Consider the following 13098-nt stretch of genomic DNA (forward strand, 5'->3'; position numbering starts at 1 on the left):
AGCAATCTGAGGGATTTGGGGGAAAAAAAATCATGCTGGAAGAAAACCTGAGAGGCCAAAAGCACAACTCAGCCATTTTAGTCAAGTTTCAACAAGGCTGCCCACCCCCGCGTGACGTCAGAGAAGACTTCAAGCAGCTGAAGATACCCCTCTCGCGAGAGGAAAGATAGCCCGCGAGCGAGTGTACGCCAGTCCGGCCCCGCCTTCCCTGAGCCCCACCCACTCCCACCTTGAACCAGCCACGTGTGACGCCATGACGCATGCGTGGCCGCGGCGCGGGGGGCGGGCCCGCGGCGCGCCACCGGAGGAGGAAGTGGTGCGGTTGTTGCTCCCTCTGCGCCCACTGCTGGCTCCCGGGGCGCGGAGAGGGGCAGCTGCCGCCGCCGCCGCTCCGTCGCCCTGCTTACTACTGTTTCCCTCCATGTGCTCCGGCGCCCTCGCTCCCCTTCCTCAGGCCGCCGTTTACCCCGGGGTCTATGGAAGTAATGGAAGGACCCCTCAATCTGGTGAGTAGTCCGCTGAGGGTCGTGTCCGCCCTCGGGAGCCTTTGCTTCAGGAGTCCTGTCGCGTCTCCAGCGTGCTGCTGACCCTCGAGGCCGGGAGGCGGGTTTGGCGGGGGGTGGTCCTGAGGGGTGGAGGAGGGGGGCAGGCGTGGTCCCACATCGGCGACGCGCAAGGCGCCCCAGACGTTGCTCCTTCTGGCATCCCCGGGAAGCTATCACGTCTCATTTCCCGGCTCCCCGAAGCGTACCCTGCTGCAGTGCAGTGAGTGAGGGGCTTCCACCAGCCGGGAAAGCCACCTACTCTTCAGGCTAGAGGAAATGCTTCAACGCGCCACGTAACCACCTCTCTGCAGCCTGGAGGGGCATTGAAGCCGGCCAGCGCAGCAGTGGTGTGAAATACTGGTTTTAACTTCTAATACAGAGGGTCTGAAGTCTCAGCTTCATTACGGTGGAGAGTTGGAGTAATACCCCCTCTCACCCCCTTCTCTTCCTCCACCCATTCATTTCTCGCCTACATTCAGATGCATAAACTGAGGATCACCCTTCTCGAATAAGTTGGAGACAGCTGGAAGAAAACAGGGCCGTCCCTGATTTTTAGCTCCGTTTCATCACTTTAGGCATCGTGAAAATACGGTAGATGTTTGCTCCTTCAGAAAAAGCGCTCATAGGCCATTTACTTATTACTCTAGGCATTTCTGATGATCTCATTAAAACAGAAACGAGAAGCACGAGTTCTTTTCTGACTGACCCCTGCATCTTTTGGTTTCCTAGAGGGTACCTATTTTGGTTACTTAAGATTCCTTAAGGTTGTAGCCAGACAGGAGGAACTTGTACAGGCACAGGTTTGCATGCCGTTCACTTGCGCTGGTGGGCGATGTTGGCATTGGGGAAAGGGGTGTGTGGAGAATTCGCTTCTCAGGTTGGAACTCTGAATCCTAGTGTCGTGAAAGACCCCCGGCTTCATTTAAACCATTCTATAGAGAAGCAATGGAGCACGGTGGCTTAAGACTATGGATTCTGGAGCTCTACCGCTTCGGTATCAGTTCTGGCTTTGACACTTAATAGCTGTGTGACCTTGGGTACATTTGTTGACCTCACCCTCTTTCCTGGTTTGTTGTGAGGATTAAAGGAGTAAATAGGTGTAAACAGTACCTTGTCCCTAGTACAGTGTAAGAGTTAGCTATTATAGTAATCAGACCATAAGCTCTTAATTTAAAATCTCATTTGTAAAATGAGGTTTGGATTTGCTGAGCTTGAAAAGCCTAAGATTCTAGGACCTAAAGCTGTTTTTCCCAAATGACTGGTGCCAGGTTAGCTGCTCTGAGAAGCGCCTCCTAGTTTTAAGTTAAGCCCACCCCCACTGGTAAGAGTTGTTTACACTTAAAAAGAATTGGACTAGATTTGTGAGTTTTTAAAAACCAGGGACACATCTTGCACTTTTTGTTTTTAAGGTCACATATAGTTTACAGTGAAATAGAATGGGTGGCTCAATACTGCAACTTCACAGGAATATTATTAGAAATAACCAGCAGTTTACAGAGTGCTTCAAAGTTCAAGTGTCCTTGCAAAATGACCATTGGTTCAGTTCCAGTTAGCTTCACTTTATTTGGCCAGAGGCTGCAGTATATACTGAGCCAAGTGCCCCACTAGTGTATGGTAGCTTGTGAGAAGACGGCAGCTGGGTGAGTTGTAGATGGGGCAGCAGAATCACCAGTTTAGGAAAAATTAGTTAAATGGTGACAATAGTATTTTTATAGAGGAGAATTTTGGAAAGAGCCTCGCTAAGCAGGCTAGGATAAAATGTATGTGGACAAGTATCAGAAATTTGGCATCTTGAACTCTGAAACCATTTGAGATTTGAAAGATCTGAGTTGTAGCCGAGCAGTTAGAAGAGAACAGTTGAACAGAGATTAACATTTAACTTGAATCATTGGAATTGTACTTGTAAATAAGTACCAGTGGCAGGCCTCGGAATTTGTCACTCAGTTTTAAAAGACTGTTTTTGTTTGTTTGTTTTTGTTTTTTGAAGGTGATCACTTTTTTTATGTCAGTTAAACAACTTAGTATCAAGTTGACTGAACCTGAGAAATAGTTCTCAATACTAGGATTTAATGAGTACCTTTGAAAATCCCAGTAGTTTATACAGGCTTTTTCTAATGACATTATAGTGTAGTCCAGATTTGTTGTATAAGGACTTATTACAGTACCTAGATTTATAAATATGTGTTCTCAGAGCATCCTTGGAATTTAGGAAGAACTGCTTCGCAGTTCTACAGAGAAACAAGCCTAGACTGAGAGAAATTAAGTAATGACTTAGATCAGTGGGTCACAACTTATTTTAGTATCATGACCTTTTCTAGCAGTACTTCTGAATTAATGTACAGTACTCACCATTTTCATTTCAATATGTTCCTTATATTGAACTGTGGATTCTGTGTCATTTAGTGTCTCTGCTTTAATGTTGATTCTCTTATGTTATGTTTGGAGTAAAGGCCGTATAGGCTTAACTGCTGGTAGTAGATTTTTAAGATACAGAAAAGACTGGTTCAACTTAGTCATTTTTTAAATTTATTTTTTAAATGTTTATTTTTGAGGGGGGCGAGGGGCAGAGAGAGACAGGATCCGAAGCAGGCTCTGTGCTGACAGCAGAGAGCCAGTTGCAGGGCTTAAACTCACAAACTGTGAGATCATGACCTAAGCCACCCAGGTGCCCCAAAATAGTCATTTTCATATGTAATACAGACATTGTATTCTAGTTCTCTTGTTTTTGAAATTGGACAAACGAAAAATAAACTAAATCATATTTCCATCGTTGGGAATAGCTAGTCTTTGGACTGAATAAGTTTTGTTTCATCAGTTTTTTATTTCTTTTTGTGAACTTTTAATATGGACAAATTGTAACTTGTAAAGTTACTTGGTGTGTATTTAGGCCTTTCTTTCCATTTAATTTTGGCAAAGTGGGTGCTGTGCTGGTAGCAAATGTCAAAACTTGTGTGACATAATTTGTAGTTCTTTAATTTGTTTACTGCCTATTTGGGAAGTGATGTCAGACTAATTTACACATGACTGTTGCTCATGCTTTGCTTACCTACTCTGCAGACTCTGAGAACAGGGTCCATGTGACTGTGGCCACAGTTGTATGTTTTTGGCCGTATTAAGGGTGCCGAGAATGTTGAGTAACTGAGCTTCTCTCTAGAGTGGTCAGTTCTCATCTAAGACAAGGAATCCAATATCATGTTTCAAAGAATGGCCTTTTACATACCTGAATTCTTTGTAATTATCATATCTTAATTATGTTGGCGGTAAAATCTTTAAGGTAAAAATGAGGCTGTTTTGAACCACTCCTTGTTGCCCTGAAAAATTTCAAGTAAAGTTCATCCTGTCACAAGTTAGGTGGGGCTCAATGGAAGGACTGGGGAAAGGTGGTAGAGCACTAAGACTTACACAACAATTACTAAGTGCTGGGATTGGCATCAGGCACTTTATATATACACTTGACCCTTTTTTAAAAATATTTATTTTTGAGAGAGCACAAGTGGGGGAGGGGCAGGAGAGGGGGACAGGATTCGAAGCTAGCTCTGTGCTGACAGGCTGACAGCAGTGGGCCCAATGTGGGGCCGGAACTCATGACACGAAATCATGACAATAAATGAGAACATAATTTAAATATGCCTCCATTGTATTACCAGTATTTACATAAATTTAAATATTTGTTTCCATGACCCTAACAGCCTTTATTTATTAAATGTTTCACATTTTTATTTAAATTCCAGTATCACCTAATAATAGTTTCAGGAGTAGAATTTAGTGATATCACTTACATATAACACCTAGCTCTCAATCACAAGTACCTTCCGTAATACCTGGCACCCATTTCGCCCATCCCCCTCCCACCTCCCTTTCAGCAACCCTCAATTTGTTCTCTATAGTTAAGAGTCTCTTTTATGGTTTCTTTCTTTCTTTCTTTCTTTCTTTCTTTCTTTCTTTCTTTCTTTCTTTCTTTCTTTCTTTCCCCTATGTTCATGTGTTTTGTTTCTTAAATTCCACATATGAGTGAAATCATATGGTATTTGCTTTTCTCTGGCTTCTTTCACTTAGCATAATACATTCTAGCTCCTTCCACATCGACGAGATTTCATTCCTTTTGATGGCTGGATAATATATATACACGATATTCCAGTGTGTGTGTGTGTGTATACATACATACACATATACACCACATCTTCTTTACCCATCAGTCGATGGATATTTGGGTTCTTTCCATAATTTGGCTATTGTCAGTTTGCATTCCCACCACCAGTGCAAGAGGGTTCTCTTTTCTCCACATCCTCACAAACATCTGTTATTTCCTGTGTTGTTAATTTTAGTCATTCTGACAGGTGTGGCCTGATACTCATTATAGTTTTGATTTGTATTTTCCTGGTTATTGAAATTGAGCATCTTTTCATGTTTCTGTTAGTCATCTGTATGTCTTTGGGAAAATATCTATTCATGTCATCTGCCTATTTCTTAAAACTGGATTATTTGTTTTTTAGGTATTGAGTTTTATAAGTTCTTTATATATTTTGGATCTTAACCCTTTATCGAATACGCCATTTGCAAATATCTTCTCCAATTGCAGAGGTTGCCTTTTAGTTTTGTTGATTGTTTCCTTCCCTGGGCAGAAGCTTTTTATCTTGAAGTCACAATAGTTCATTTTTGCTTTTCTCTTGCTTCTGGAGATGTGTTTAGTAAGAAGTTACTATGGTAGATGTCAAAGAGATTCTTGCCTGTGTTCTCTGGGATTTTCACTATCTCTTGTCTCACATTTAGGTCTTTCATCCATCTTGGTTTTATTTATTTTTAAATTTAATCTTTTAATGTTTAGTTTTGAGCGAGTGAGTGTGTGATAGAGAGAGAGAGAGAGATAGAGCATAGGGGAGGGGAGAGAGAGAAGGAGACACAGATCTGAAGCAGGCTCCAGGCTCTGAGCTGTCAGTACAGAGCCTGACATGGGGCTTGAACTCATGAACCACGAAATCATGACCTGAGCTGAAGTCGGATGCTTAACCACCTGAACCATGCAGGTGCCCTGATTATTTTTTTATTTTTTTAAGTAGGCTCCACACCCAGCACCAAGTCCCACGTCGGGCCTGAATTCTGCCCCTGATCGAGACCTGAGCTGAGATCAGGAGTTGGACACTTGGGGCGCCTGGGTGGCTCAGTCAGTTGAGCATCTGACTTCAGCTCAGGTCATGATCTCACAGTTTGAATTTGAGCCCTGTGTTGTGCTTTGCACTGACAGAAATTCTCTGTCCCTCTCCCTCTCCCTCTGCCTCTCCCTCTCCCTCTGCCTCTCCCCCCATTGTGCATGCATGCATGCATGCACACACTATCAACAATAGCCAAAGTATGGAAAGAGCCCAAATGTCCGTTGATGGATGAATGGATAAAGAAGATGTGGTATATATATACAATGGAGTATTACTCGGCAATCAAAAAGAATGAAATCTTGCCATTTGCAACTACGTGGATGGAACTGGAGGGTATTATGCTAAGTGAAATTAGAGAAAGACAAAAATCACATGACTTCACTCATATCAGGACTTTAAGAGACAAAACAGATGAACATAAGGGAAGGGAGACAAAAATAATATAAAAACAGGGAGGGGGACAAAACAGAAGAGACTCATAAATATGGAGAACAAACTGAGAACAAACTGGAGGGGTTGTGGGAGGGGGAATGGGCTAAATGGGTAAGGGGCACTAAGGAATCTCCTCCTGAAATCATTGTTGCACTGTATGCTAATTTGGATGTAAATTTTAAAAAATAAAAAAATAAAAACCCAACAGTAGGAATTTAAAAATAAAAGTAAATATAGCATAAAAAAATAAACATTAAAAAGAAAATTAAAAAAAAAAGAGTTGGACACTTAACTGGCTGAGCCACCCAGCCATCCCTCATCCATTTTGAATTTATTTTTGTGTATGATGAAAGAAAGTGGTTCACTTTCATTCCTCATGTTGTTCAGTTTTCCCAGCTCCCCAAAGACTTTACTAATAGTCTACTGTTGACTGGAAGTCTTACCAATAACATAAACAGTAACACGTATTTATATGTTATACATATTATGTACTGTACTAACAATAAACTAGAGAAAAGAAAATACTAAAGTCATAAGGAGAATACTTTATAGTACTGCACTGTATTTATTGAAAAAAATCCATATATAAGTGGACCATGCAGTTCAAATCCATGTTGTTAAAGGGTCACCTGTGTTATTTATCTTCTTAGTAACTGTTATTTCCCCATTTTACTGATGAAGACATTGACATGCAGAATAAGTGGTGACAGTGGGATTTGAAAGCAAGGTTCTCATTAAAATATTGGTCTTACTATTAGATCAGTGTTTGCCCATGTTTTGACTGGGATCCACAATTAGAGATTTTTACATAATGATCAGTACACACATACATATGTATATACTATGTAGAGCTGTCACATTATGCATATGTCTCTTGGGATTGTGTAAAATGCAAGGGCCCTCATAAATTTCACCCAAAACAAAAACTGAAACTGAAACATTATGATGCCATAAATGTATGTCTGTGTGTATATGCACATATATAGAGTATGTATATATATATTTATAATACTGTGTATCATGCACTCTAATATTTACTAAGATTTTTTAAAATGCTGGTTTTGGGACGCCTGGGTGGCTCAGTCGGTTAAGTGTCTGACTTTGACTCAGGTCATGATCTCACTTCCTGAGTTCCAGACCTGCATCGGGCTCTGGGCTGACATCTCTGAGCCTGGAGCCTGCCTCCGATTCTGTGTCTCCCTCTCTCTCTGCCCCTCCCCTGCTTGTGCTCTGTCTCTGTCTCTCAAAAACAAATAAATGTTAAAAAAAAAAAAAAAATTTTTTTTTAATGATGGTTTTGACCCACTAAATTGATTTCAGAACTCATTGGTGGATTGTATCCTGTAATTTGCTTTCACAGCAGATGGCGGCAGTTCTGAAAAAAAGCAACTGAAAATGAGGTAGAAAAAAAGATGCAGCAGAGCTGCATGTGGGAGAAGTTGATCCTTAGACTTAAAATCAAAAACAGGTCTTGGCCTTCTCTAACACTTGAGCAGTTATCTTAAGTGTGATTGCATTACATTAGTTTGACCGAGGTCAATTCAGTACTTAGGAGATACCACTTGCACTTGCCACTTACAGTGAATTGATGGTGGAAGGGAGAGTGAATGCGACTTCTCCGTTGCTCTCTATTGAAGACCCTACCACAAGGTTCAAGAGTACATTATATTTTCCTCTGCCTTTTTGATACTGTGTTTGGTATGGTGTTCCTTTTCTTGTCATCTTTACATACACAGCTTTCCCCAGGGACACGGAAATAATTAAATGGAAAGTAATAGAAAGTAACACTGTTTTCCTTTGGGGAAAAAAAGACAATATTTAATCTGTATTTAAATAAAATTTTTTTGAAGTTTATTCATTTTTGAGAGAGAGAGAGTAAGCAGGAGAGGGGCAGAGAGAGAGAGGGATACATAGAATCAGAAGCTCCAGGCTCCCCGCTGTCAGCACAGAGCCAGACACGGACGGGACTCGAACTCATGGGGCTCCAACTCATGGGGCTGGAGCTCGAGCTCACGAACCGTGAGATCATGACCTGAGCTGAAGTCGGACGCTTAACGGACTGAGCCACTCAGGCGCCCCAATCTATTTCTGAAGCAGTTAGCATGTGCAAGTAGAAGGTACTTCTTGGTGGCTGCAGTCATTAAGTGATCTAGTTTTAGCTAGGATTTTCATTGGTTGCAGGTGATGAGAGCCACTTCAGATTAGTTTATGCCAAAAGGGATAATTTATTGAAAGGGTAATTGATTGGAATCCAAAGAAAGGTGCAGGAAGGGCAGGGCTACATTGCAGGTAGGTCTAAGAAAGTATGGGACCTGAGGCTTAAAGATGATCAGATTCTCCCTCTGCCACTTCAGGCTTGACTGCTTTATGTCTCTGCAGACTTAGTTAATTCCTGAATGTCACAGTAGTTAGAACCACTTAACACTTTCTTGACATATTCTCTGTCCCTAAGTTTGAAAATGCAGTGGAATGAATTCTTTAGTGTCCAGGGGATGAGGTAATTAAGAATATGGCAGTTTCCACAAGAATCATATTGATTGCCTGGAAGAAGAGCAGTTCACAGAGACCAGTGGGATGTGTGTAAAGGGTTGGCTCTTCTGAGGAGGATTCAGCAAGGGAGGAATCTGTACAGGGCACACAGTAAGACGTTACTGTTTTACTTTTTATAAAGGTTTTAGAACATTTTGTAGTAGCGTGCTTTCATTTTTTTTAAAACTTAAAAAAAAAATTAAGTTTATTTGAGAGAGAAAGACAGAGGGAGAGAGAGAGTATCCCAAGTAGGCTCCACACTGTCAGTGCAGAGCCCCATGCAGGGCTCCAATTCACAGACTGTGAGATCATGACCTGAGCCGAAACTAAGTCGAATGCTTAACTGACTGAACCACCCAGGTGCCCCTTGTGCTTTCATTTTTACTTGAGAGGGAGTAGGAAAATTCTGATTAAAATGTCCTAGAGATTGGGTGGATGAAATAGTGGATGAAGTAAATGTATCAAAGACCAACTCTTTTTCTGTATATATGTATATCCATATATATAGTTATTTTAAATTTTGATGCAGAATTTGATTCTGATATTTTTCTGAAATACAGTAATGTTCTGTCAGCATTTTCCAGTCTTTGGTTTTGTTACCAACTTTTATTTTTATTTTTTATTTTTTTAATGTTTGTTTTTAAGAGAGAGAGGGGCGGAGACAGGGTATGAGTGAGGGAGGGGCAGAGACAGAGGGAGACACAAAATCCAAAGCAGGCTCCAGGCTCTGAGCAGTCAGCACAGAGCCTGATGCGGGGCTCAAACTCATGAACCATAAGATCATGACCTGAGCTGAATCAGATGCATAACCGTCTGAGCCACCCAGGCGCCCCTGTTACCAGCTGTAAACATGACTTCTTCCATTCTTCCCTGCAACTTACCATTCATTCCCTCCTCCAACTAACCAACAAATATTACGAGTAACTACCTTCTTGTCAGGTACTGTTCTGGACCTCAAGGACTTAACAGTGAATAGGACAAAGTCCCCAATTCTTACAGAACTTTCATCCCATGTCTCTAGTTTTCTTTTCATCTATTGTATCCTCTTTCTGTATTTTCTTTAACATCTTAAGCATAGTTGCTTTGAGTTCCATGGTGTTAATTTCAACATGGATTATCTCTGGATCTGTTTTCATTGTCTTTGTCTTTATTATCAATCACTTTTTCCTACTTCACATGCTTAGTAAGGTTATTTTAATATTTCATGCATTGTGGATGATATGTTGTAGAGACTGAAGTTAGCATCTTCTCTAAAGAGTGTTTTGTTCTGGTTGGCGGTTAAAATACTGGCAGATCACCGTGATCCATCTAAACTTGGTTTTAGGCTTTATTAGGGTGGGTCTATTTTAGTTTTACCCATAATGCCTAGAGTGTGATTCTTACTCCTGGGGCTGACCTCTCTGGATTCTCAACTGAAAGTCTCCGGTGTTCACCAGCATCACTATACTCTTCAGGTCTAAACTACAGCCTGTCTTCCCAACATCGTGTAGCTTGTGAATTGTCTGCTTAGAGTGTCTGCTAGGCCTCCTGGAATTATAACCTGGTGCATGTGCAGCTTAGACGTTGGCTACAGACCTGAAAGGACTTTTGTATGCATATTTTTAGGTTGTCGTCTTCAGTGTAATTCTTTCCAATCCTGGACCCTCCTCAAATTCCAACCTTTTTGCTCTACTCTTCATTTCTTTTCCCCAAGTAGATACCACCTTCTGCTTGGGTTTTGTTTTTCTGCACTGCATTTTGGAAAGTGCTCTCAGAAAGAAAGCCTCACCTTGCACTTTTTCCTTTTCTTAAAGTTGTAGCCTTCTGTTATTTTTTTGTTCAGTGTAAAATGTTTTTATATATTGTATCCAGCTTTGTAATTGTCTACAGCTGGAGGGTAAGACAATGCTTAGCTTGCTCATCTCCATGAGAATTCAAGAGGTTCTCAAAGCAAAATTACATCAGTTTATTAATAAACTCTAAATGCCAGAAAGTACTTAAATATGAGATTATAGTATCATGAAATCTAATACTCAGTGGTAGGGTATCACAGTCTTACGAGGATTGGCCAGTCACTGCTTTCCCTATTTAAACATTATCTATTTCTAGGGGCATCTGGCTGGCTCAGTCAGTAGAGCACACAACTCTTGATCTTGGGATTGTGAGTTCAAGCCCTATGTTGGGAATAGAGCTTACTTTAAAAAAAAAAAAAAAAAAAAAAAGATTTATTTCTAAATAGAATTTGAGGCAGCTTACAATAAAAGACAAAGATGCCATACTATTAGTATATGAGATATGAGTTATACAGCAACTTATTCCAAAATTTAGGAGCTTAAAACAGCACACATTTGTTTTCTCATAGGTTCTGTGAGGCAGGAATAACGATATGGCTTAGCTGGGTCCTCCTTCAGGATTTCTCATAAGACTGCCATCAAGGTGTCATCTGGGGCTGTGGTCCCATTTGAAGGCTCCACTGGGGCAGGAGCTGCTTCCAAGCTCACTCACATGGCTGATGGTAGAATTCAGTTCCTTGAGGACTTTTGAATCAGCTTTTGGATTCAGTTCCTTGCTGGCTGTTGGCAGACTACCCTCAGTTCCTTCCCTGAGAGCTTTTTGGTAGGGCAGCCTGCAACATGACCCTTGGCTTTATTAAAGTGAGTAAGGGAGGGGCACCTGGGTGGCTCAGTACCCTAAGCCTCCTGACTCTTGATCTCCTCTCAGGTTATGATCTCAAGGTTCCTGAGATTGAGCCCCTTGTCAGCTCTGTGCTGACAGGTGTGGAGACTGCTTGGGATTCTCTCTCCCTCCCTCCCTCCCTCCCTCCCTCCCTCCCTCCTTCTCTCTGTTTCTCTCTCTCTGCCCCTCCCACCTCTCCCCAGCTCTCTTTCTCTATCAAATCAACATTTTAAAAAAGTGAGCAAGGGGGGAGTGAATGCTACCAAGATGGAAGCCAGTGTCTTTTGTAACCTAATCAGAGGAGCAACATCCCCTCCCCTTTGCTGTATTCTATTCCTTAGATGCAGGTCACTAGGTTTAGTGCACATTAGAGGGGAAGAGATTACATACGGGTATGAATACCGGAAGGCAGGGGTCATTGGGAGCTATGATATAGCTATGATATAACTGCTTACCAACAGTTGTTGATAAAGAAGTAAAGAAAATAAGAAAATCAACAAAGAATATCAAGAAAATATAATTTTGTGGAACATCAAACTAATAAGCTGCACAGCAAAGGGAATCATTAACAAAATGAAAAATGAAAAGGCAACCTGCTGAATGGGAGAAAATATTTGCAAATCATGCATCTGATAAGGGGTTAGTGTCCAACAAAATACATAAAGAATTCATACAACTCAATAGCAAAAAGAACAAACAGTCCAATTAAAAAATGGACAGAGAATCTGAAAAGACATTTTTCCAAAGGAGACATCCACATGGCTAACTGGTACGTGAAAAGATCCTTAATAATCACTGATCATCAGGGGAATGCATATCAAAGCCACATGAGATATCATCTCACCCATGTTAGTGTTTATTTTTGAAAGGGGGAGGAGGGGCAGAGAGAGAGGGAGACACAGAATCCAAAGCAGGCTTCCAGGTTCTGAGCTGTCAGCACAGAGCCTGATGTGGGCTCACAAACTCACAAACAGTGAGATCATGACCTAAACGGTGAGATCATGACCTGAGCCGAAGTCGGATGCCTAACTGACTGAGCCACCCAGGCACCCCTCATCTCACCCATGTTAGAATGGCTAGTATCAAGAAGACTAGAAATAACAAGTGTTGGCTGTGATGTGGAGAAAAGAGAACCCTTGTGCACTATTGGTGGGAATGCAAATTGGTGCAGGCACTATGAAAAACAGTATGGAGGTTCCTCAAAAAATGAAAAATAGACATCATGGGGCACCTGGGTGGCTCAGTCAGTTAAGTGTCCAACTTCAGCTAAGGTCGTGATCTTGTGGTTTGTGGGTTCAAGCCCCACGTCAGGCTCTGTGCTGATGGCTCAGAGTCTCGAGCCTGCTTTGGATTCTGTGTCTCCCTCTCTCTGCCCCTCCCCTGCTTGTGCTCTCACTCTCTCTCAAAAATGAGTGAACAGTAAAAAATTAAAAAAAAAAAAAAAAGAAAAAAAAGAAAAATAGAGATACCATATGATCCAGCAGTTCCACTTCTGGGTATTTGAAGAAAACAAAAACACTAACTTGAAAAGATATACAGACTATTTGTAACAACCAAGATATGAAAATAAGTGTCCATTGATGGATGAATGGATAAAGATGTGGTATTTATATAATGAATATTATTTAGCCACAAAAAAACCCAGAGTCTTTCCACTTATGAAACATAAATGGAGATAGAGGGCATTATGCTATTTGAAAAAGTCAGAGAAAGACAAATTTAAGTGATTTCACTTACAGATGGAACTTAAAAGGCAAAACAAAACAAAAACCCAAACTCATAGATTG

At 41.3% G+C, this 13098-nt stretch overlaps 1 protein-coding gene across 2 annotated transcripts in view; it reads left to right on the forward strand.

The window, feature by feature from the left end:
* Window positions 1–267: 267 nt before the first annotated feature.
* NRBF2 (nuclear receptor binding factor 2) overlaps window positions 268–13098 on the forward strand; it is a 35129-nt gene continuing 22298 nt past the window's right edge. The window contains exon 1 of one of the 2 annotated variants that reach the window (XM_019444294.2): window positions 268–506. In XM_019444294.2, the coding sequence (XP_019299839.2) occupies window positions 477–506 (30 nt within the window). In that variant the 5' untranslated portion in view covers window positions 268–476. The remainder of the gene's footprint in view (window positions 507–13098) is intronic. The other variant, XM_019444295.2, reaches the window with a different exon arrangement.

The sequence above is a fragment of the Panthera pardus genome, unplaced genomic scaffold (assembly GCF_024362965.1).
Source record: "Panthera pardus isolate Hobbes unplaced genomic scaffold, ASM2436296v1 HiC_scaffold_22, whole genome shotgun sequence".
NCBI classification, from domain to species: domain Eukaryota; kingdom Metazoa; phylum Chordata; class Mammalia; order Carnivora; family Felidae; genus Panthera; species Panthera pardus.